General features: G+C 36.3%; 1 protein-coding gene across 1 annotated transcript; it reads right to left on the bottom strand.

Moving 5' to 3' along the window:
- Nucleotides 1-2,814: 2,814 nt before the first annotated feature.
- LOC109218083 (FRIGIDA-like protein 3) lies at nt 2,815-7,438 on the bottom strand. Its single transcript, XM_019382404.1, has 4 exons — nt 7,251-7,438; nt 4,868-5,938; nt 3,695-3,867; nt 2,815-3,472 (listed from the first exon to the last, which is right to left on the bottom strand). Exons 2-4 carry the CDS (start codon nt 5,916-5,918, stop codon nt 3,059-3,061), a joined length of 1,638 nt encoding a protein of 545 aa, XP_019237949.1. The 5' UTR covers nt 5,919-5,938; nt 7,251-7,438; the 3' UTR covers nt 2,815-3,058.
- Nucleotides 7,439-8,879: the final 1,441 nt, after the last annotated feature.

The following is an 8,879-nucleotide window of genomic DNA, read 5'->3' as shown; positions in this document are numbered from 1 at the left end:
GTGTGTGTATGAAGCGAAATGGTAGTCTTAATTGGTCTGGAAAGTGATATAGGCGTTTCCTTGTTGAACCTATCTATATATGTTTTCACCCACCTGAGTGTATATATCCTAGTTAACCCCTTTGAGCCTGTAATCCTCTTTTTCTTGGCAACCACATTACAAGCCTTACCATTTGTTTGAATTGACCATCTATTTGAACCTTTTCACCTCTCATGAGCACTTGAATTGTTATTAACCTTGTAAAAGTTAAAGTGTGGGGTGGTCGGTTTGGCTTTCGAGTGGAACTAATTGAATAAGGAGAAAGGTGCACTGTTTTGAACAAGTAAGAGCCACTTGAATTGAAAAAAAAATATAGTTGGATTGTTGTGAAAAAAAAAATTCCTTGATAAGTGGTGGCTCTTGACGTAAGTGTGATTAAAGAAGAATGGGGTAATTTACATTGATGTGAAGGTGTAATTTTGGTTTGACATAAGTATGGGGTTTAAATGTTAAAATGTATGTATTAAAGTGCTTAGGGAGGTGTAGTCACTCTTATATCTAAATATATCCTACCCGTCCCGTAGGCTACATTACAACCGAATAAAGTCCTAATTGATCGTAGATTGAATGAGCTCGATTAGTGGAGTAGTACACTACGGGCAAGCTTATGGTGCATATTTTGTGGCATATGAATGTTATTTCTGAGACTGAGTGAATTCTTTTTGTCTTGAGTTCCTAAGTGTTCTTAAATTTTATTGTGTGGAACTACTCTCTTTTGTTGTGTGAGGGCACTTGATTCATGAAGGAAAGGTAATGTCAGTGACCTCTATGATAGAGTAAGTGGGTGAGTTGTGAATAACGTGTGGTACTTGTGAGCCAAATCTTGAGGTGAAGATGTTACACTTTTGTGCTTAGTCTATTTTAAATACTCTTGGAGTGATGAGTTAGGAGATTTGTTTAAAAAGGTCGTGTCTATAAAAAAAAGTGTAGTTTGATTGCTCGAGGACGAGCAATGATTTAAGTGTGGGGTGTTGATGATAGGCTATAATTGCATATTTTAGTCGCTTATTACACTCTAATTTACTGCACTTTAGTTGAGTTTGCGCTTTAATCGCTAGTGTTTTGCACTAACGGTGTGTTTTATGCCTTGTAGGAGTGATTCCGAGATATATAGATGTTATGGAATGAATTCAAGTGATTTGGAGCTTTGAAGTCTGAGTAAAAGCCCAAGGAATTAAGCCGGGATCGTATTCGGGGATCAACGGATGATAAAACAACAAAACGAAGACTCGAAGAGGCATATTGCGCATTGTCTAGTAAAATTGACATAACTCTTTGCTCAAAACTCCATTTGGGTTCCACAATATATGGTTGGAAAGCTAACTCAAAGGGCTATAACTTTCATGTTTTACGTTTTTCCAAATTCCAAACAGAACAGGGTGAAAAACCGCGGTTACGGTAGGACCGCGATAGGACCGCGACAGAACATTACCAAAGATTCAGAGGACCATTCTGGCCGCGGTCCTGGCGTAACCGCGGTGGGACCGCGGCAGGACACGTAAATTTCAGGGACTAAAGTGCAAAACACGGGATTTTAAGACCTAAACCCTATATTAAATGAGGGAGGCCGGCCAAGAGCGAAGGAGAAGGATTTTTGGAAGTGAAAAACATCATAAGGAAGGGCAAGAGGCAAGGAGGATCATTGGGCATAAATCTTTAATCTTCTTCTTTGTTCTTTTACCTTTGAATATGAATTCTTTTGTGATTTTTGTTATTTTTATGAGTAGCTAAATACTTTAGTCTAAGGTTTTGATGAAACCTATTGAAGGATGAACTTCTTGATTATGTTCATATAGTTTGCTGGTTAATCTCTATTTGTTCAATTACGTGTTTATTGTAGTTAATTGACAGGATCCTCAATTAGTTGTGCCTATTTAGTGTGCATAACTCGGGAGAGAGTGCATATTTAGGTAATTGTTGAACAACACCACTCCCAAAGTATAAGAGGAATCTATAATTACGGGTTTAAAGGCGGGAGTAGGGATAACGAAGCCTTGGGTGTGATCTAAAGTAAGCTGTAATAAACAAAGTCAGCTAGCGTATCTCGGGAGAGTGCGTCTAGTAAATTATCGCAATTACTCGGGAGAGATTTACGGTAAAAAGAGTGCTCATGATTGATAGAGATATTTTGGTGAATCTATATAAAGCATAACCGGAAGGGATTCCATCAATAGGGGAAATCACTACCTTAGAACCTTCTCATTATTATTTACAACCTAGCATATTTAGTTTACAGTTGTTTATTTATTTACTTGCAATCTTAGTTAGTAGAAATACCATCAACTATTGTTTACAACGTTTGAGGAAATTGATTATAAAGAATTTAGTGATTCCAACAAAGGTAATTGATAGGTTAATTCTCTGTGGGATTCAACTCCGGACTTGTAAACCGGATTATATTTGCAACGACCTCATTGTCCTTTTTATAAGGCATAGTTGGGCGTGATCACCCTACATCAACATAAAAAGAAACTATTGGACTACGGGTGAGTCGTTTTAGTTGGACGAGAAAAATTGCTTAATAGGCACTTCTTTGTTTCCCAGAATCGATATACTAGTAGGAAGTCCAACTAGTTTATGTATAATTCTCAGTAGACATCAAATAGCTACTTGATAGGTAAATCAGATACCTAGATATATAATTTTTTTCATTCAAAAATTAACATTTTGGACTGTTGGTGACACCATGATTGCACAAGAAGTATAAACCTAATTTAATTTGTTTGTTCAAAAGTACCGTTGTTGTTTAAATTTGGTAAACAAGTCCAATCGAAGTCAAAGAATTGAGTCCAGATACATCACGAAACAGCATGAGCAAATAACCAATGTTAACATGAGTTTAAAGGACTATAAACATGAAAGACAGTGCACATATTCAAAGATCAAAGTACCAGCTTTTACACCAGATTATAGATTGGCAAGGCTACATTCAGTATTAAATTTGCTCCCACGAGCAAATTAAGCAAACTCCAAGGGTTAAACACTAACAGCTAAAAGGATCATCATTAAAGCTTCTTGATCAGTGCAGGTAAGGAGCCTGGTAATGGTAGCCATTTCCAAAGAAGTCATGGCCAGGAGAAAAGTTGTAAACAGCAGCACCCATGAATAAAGGAACATGGGTGCTGGTCGGTCCAGGGTGAGCATATGGTCTGTCATAAACGGACTGTGGACACCTCTCGGTCATTCTGGGATAGAAGTTCTTGTCCGTGACAACATTATTTACTCGGGGGCCATTTCCGACACCATTGGGCCGAGGTCTTTTAGATTGAGGTTTTGCAACTTCAGTTGCCTTTTTCTTGTCTGCCTTTGCTTTCTCCAGCTGAAGAACCCTTTTCTGAAGGGGATCCACAGGGTATTGCTCCTCAAGCTTATGGTCTTCGACGCATTTTAACACGGCCTTTAGTGCAGTCAACTCTTTCTCATTGACATCATTCTGGAGAAAAACAATTATTTATTCTCGCATGCTATCAGCTAGGAGAATTAACATTAAATGCAAGACCATTAGCTGTATACAGCCTAAACGTCTACCTCATTCCCGCCGCGAGGGAACAGGATGCGAAAGAGGTTTTCATACATGGACCAGGACACAACAGCGAACACTGAATATGATGAAAAAAAGTGCAGTCCAAATTATAGCAAGGCACAAGAAACAAACCTGCACAGTAGGTGATGCATTTCCAGAATTGAGAGGTATAGATGCTTTGCTAGCTTCATTCAAGTAGGATTTCAATAGAGAAACAGGCGGAAACTGCTGTGTCAGCTCAAATGCAAAAGCTAGATTAACAGCATCTATATGTCTTCCATTATTTATCAACACATCAATAACACCTATGAAAGGAGCAAATATCTGAGTATCACGAAGTATACAGACTGAATTCCTATACACATTCAAGTAGATAAGAGATATGAAGTTCTACTTCTTTCTTTCTTTAACAAGTAAGAATTCACTGACAAGTAAAGTATCTTCACAATGTCAGTTCTCTATAAAACCAACTATATGTAACGATTAAACTAGTAAAAATGTTTTAGCCATCAATGTATACAAGTTAAATTGTTCTCGTTAGTGAAAAGCCAACAACAGACATATCTAAGATGTGATGTGATGTGGTCATTTGCACTTCAGCGTCGGTTTTCCTTAAGTGCTTCAAGTCGCTTTACCTTTCCAGCTTTATATGTTACTTCCTCTTTCTAAGGGCCATTCCTATAAAATTAATTTGTTAAATATCTAGACTCCAGATGAATGAAAACACTACTTTCTACAAGCTAGATGAAACTACTACATTTAACGTCAATTTTTACCATGATATGACTATTCTTTTTGAACCATCATAAGATTACTCTTTGAATGAGGATTCTATCGCCGATTCCAACTTGTTTGGACTGAGGCTTAATAGCTGTTATAGTTGTTGTATAAGATTATTCTTTGAAAGTACTGAGCATAGGAAGGGGAGAGAAGAAAAGGAATTATGTCTGTTTGCTTTCTTGTTGGTACTAAGTTCCCAGTGATACACAAGCAGAGAAGTAGGCAGAAAACGTAGGAAGGTAGTCTGATATACTACACTAGGAGCAATCCTCCTCTGTTAGAAGTTTTGGTAGTTAGCCTCTTTAGTGTTCTTTGGACAGTTAGCTGTGTTGTAGCTAAACTGTGGCTTTGTAAAGTTTACACATTGGTGATTAATAAAATAAACTTAATTACCAAAAAAAAAAGAGAGAAGAAAAGGAAAAAAGAGAAAAAAAGATAAAGAGGCCTTGAAGAACTCGTCAAAAATAGAAAAAGTAGGAAAAAAAATCCTTGAGTAAGTTAATTCTACATTTTATGAAAACCAACCTGGCATTCTATCAGATAATCCAAGGGAACGACAGAGATCAGCTGTTTGACGACGACGTGAAACCATAGGTATCAGCTTGGATAAGTTCTCCTGGTTAAAATTGGAATTAATGCTAAAAGTAGCAAGTAGCTGCAAGAATGCATGAGCCTCCAAAGAATTTCCATTAGTTGCATCAATGTCAAGTTCATCTAACTTCGGGTTCCACTCGTCAGCGATGCCTTTTGCACGTGCTTTTACATTTTCTGATATTATACTTGAAATAGAATTCATTTCCAGAGTGTTTAATAAAGTACTAAGGCATTCCAGTAGCATAATACAAGTTCGCCGCAGACCCAACAAATTAGCATCTTTTTTCGCATCAGAAATTGACACATCTGAGTTATAAAACCCCTTCAGTGAGTCCAGAACCAGAGAGGCAGGATTGATTGCAGCTCTTAAAGCAATTGGAATCTCCTCCCTGAGAGCTGCCAGGTTTTTACGGTTATCTGATATGAATTTGTGGAGGCCTTCAGAATCCATAATTTGGCATAGCTTCACTAGCTCTGGATAAGACTTAACTTCCACACCACCACCCTGAGAAGGTTTTCCAGTATCCTCTATAACATGCCCAATCTCTATGTAATCATCGGGCTTCTCTTCAAGAGTAGAAGGCCCATCTTGAATCTCACAATTAATGACAGCAGGTTCTACAGAACAAGGCTTCCTATGCTTCTCAAGAGCAATAGCAATCGCGGAAACTGCTGCATCTCTTTTCTCCTGGAGCCTCTGAAGTGAAGCTTGCTCTTTAGCAATAACAGCTGCTTGACGCTTCTCCAACATCTCCCCAGATTGGAAAATTTTTGTCTCAAACTCCTTCTCTTGGTCTTCCAGTTCAGTGAAACGCCTCTTCAAGGACTTCTGAAGCCCATGAAAGTGCTCTTCAAGTTGCTTCCACTGCAGGTTGAGAGTAACAGCATGGTGACTTTCCAACTCAGCAAATGCTTTCTGTAGTTGCTGTATCTTGGATGTTGTAGAGTCCATCAATGTTGCAGCTGACTCTTTATCTTCCATGGCAGAAACTCCCTGATAAACTATTTGAAATTTTTGGAAAATCTCTTTAGATGACTGATAAAACAACAAATCGCGCCTACATTTGTCAACTGAAACTACTATACCAGTTTTTATTTTGGAGCTTTTATGTGTTGCATAATAATTTTTAGACGATTATTGAAAGATACCAGACATATTACACAGCTACTAGTACAATGACAACCTGATTAAGGACAGAATCTCAATACCCTTGTGGTCCGGCCCTTACCCGAACCCCGCACATAGTGGGAGCTTAGTGCACCGGGCTGCCATTTTTATGTCAGAGTTAGTCATAGATGCACCTAAACTAATCCCCACATTATCAAGGCTACTGGAGCTTTTCCCAGTATAAAATACCTGCTACTTTTTGTTAAAAGCATCGCTGAGAACCCAAATTTTGATCATAGTTTCAGGTTCTTAAGCCATAGCGGAAGAGAAAGAGAGAGAGAATGGCAGACTGGGAACAAAGAATTTTTCTTTTTGAAATAGTAGGCGGTTTAGTGCCAAGACTACATAACCCAGGACCTCATCATCTTTAATTTGTATATCATAGTAATGCACAACATCCTTGTGTTAAAGGTGAAAAGCTGGTCTAGCCCGTAGCTGCCTCGTTGATAATAGCGGGTTGCTCATACCTCTGTATCTAATATGATCACGTCTAAGTTATGATAAACTACTAAATTTACTTAGCTCATTGTAATTGATCTTGAAAAGTGGCTAGTTTACTAAAAGGCATGTATGCACTAGAAACGGCAAAAACTTTGTAAAATCCTTGCAAATCTTACAATCTTTTCTCTATCCATTTGGAACGAAACACATCATAAAGATCATTTCAGTGTTGTTTTTCCTTTTTTCTTACATTATATTCCCCTAAATAAAATTAGGGAATTAAGCCAACAACTTCTGAGTACAAGGTAAATGTGCCACAACAGGTTACACGTGGAAAAAACAAGTATCTCAAAATTCACGATCAACAGATTATAGTAAAATAATAGAACTATAGAAGGTATTGCAAAACTATTACGTTACTAGAAGAGCTGAACACACACACACACACACACACAAAAAAAAAAAAAAAACAAAAAAAAACAAAAAAAAAAAAAAACTTACACCAATCGTCAAACAAAAATAAATGATCAAAACAAAACAATCTAAAAAAGGCTCATTTCAACAACAAACGAAGCTATAACGAGCATTCAAAATTAAAACATCACCCTACTGGCTAATTGTTGAAGATTAAGACGATCTGATGGTACTGAGTGACAGTGATGAAGCAATAAGGCAAATGAAAGAGAATATCGGAGTTGTACTTACACGATCGGCGGCGAAAGTCGGCAGAGAAGAAGATATGTCGGCGGCAAAGTTCGCCGGAGAATTCAGACCATTTCGGTTTGAATTCCTATAGACAGGGAGAAAGAGGAAAGTGAAAAGTGGAACGAAGAGTAGTATTTATTATAGCTAGTTAGCTACTATTACCCGACAGAGACCACTCACTCACGCAGACAGCACACAAGGCACAATAAAGCGCTTTCTACTATACCTCTTTGCTTTATGTAATAGTGCAGCCTTTTTTCTTTTAAATACAACAAATTAGTAATAGTAGTCCCTCCATTTCAAAATAGATTGATATACTTTCTTTTTTTAGTCTATTTTAAAATAAATAAAATATTTTCAAATTTAAAAATAATTTAACTTTAAAATTTTTATTTTACTAATTTTACTCTTAACAAAAAGCTTTTATAACCACATAAATATTATGACCCTACAAAGCTTTTATCGCTTAAGTTTTTAGGACCACAAATTTCAAAAGTCTTCTTCTTTCTTCTTAAACTCCATGCCGAGTTAAACCACTTCATCTAAATTTAAACGGAAGGAGTAGTATAGTAGTATTTTCTTTTAACAGTAATAATATCTGAATCAACTTGTTTCGTTGTTGTCCATTGCAAGGTATGATATTTGAGTCAACGATTCTGACGGTTGGGTAATATTTTTAGGACTAAGAATAATCTTTTGAGTACAAGAGAACATTTTTTGAAGATCTAATACGAAGGAAAAACACAAAGGAAATGCAAAAAAGACTACCCGATATAAATTTTTAGATTATTTTATACATATTGATATAATCTAAATTTGTTACGTCATGACATGACTATCTTGTTCGAAAGCTATATCGTTTTCTGGAATAGTACAACGTACATATTCACTATTTTCTTCTTGTATGCTAAGCGATGGAAATTTTAAAAAGATAGTGTACCTAGTCTAATGACGAGCGCAAAACACAACACAAAATTATTACTCGTTTGTCAAAGATAGTATAGATTAATTATCATCTCCACAGGGATTGGATTTAGACAGTGTTCGAATAATCTTCAGCTGATTACTATCCAAGAGAATTGACGCTTGAAATGATGACTATTACTATGATTAACTATTAAAAATTAAGCAACTAATAATTGATCACAAAAGACAGCAGATGAGCAACGAAGAATTATCAATGAGAGGAATAAGGATATTTGACTAGATAGGTGCAAGATAATTGACTCGGGATCCAATTCTTGATTTAATTGACTCTATAATACGATTGATTCTCACGAATTCAACCAATAATCAGACTACACTTGAAGTTAATGCTCTTCTTTCGATTAAACGTTAATTTCAATAATTAATCAAATTGAAGCACGATAAGCAAGTGCAACAAAAAAATGATGGTTATGATATAAAGGGTAACTTCTCACGAATATTTACCTATTTTCTAGTTCGATTAACAATTCAAGAGAATCTTTCAATTACCTATTTTAATCACGAATTTAAACTAGAGCATCAGATGTGAAGAAATTCAATAGTAACTCCTCTTTTGATTAAGAAAATAATAAATAGCTCCACGATACAAATTAAAGCTCTATAAATTAATTCTAACAATTATCAAGAATCGAATCCCTAATC

Source organism: Nicotiana attenuata, unplaced genomic scaffold, assembly GCF_001879085.1.
Source record: "Nicotiana attenuata strain UT unplaced genomic scaffold, NIATTr2, whole genome shotgun sequence".
NCBI lineage: Eukaryota > Viridiplantae > Streptophyta > Magnoliopsida > Solanales > Solanaceae > Nicotiana > Nicotiana attenuata.
The sequence above is the reverse complement of the archived record's forward strand: the minus strand, read 5'-3'. Positions and strand labels throughout refer to the sequence as shown.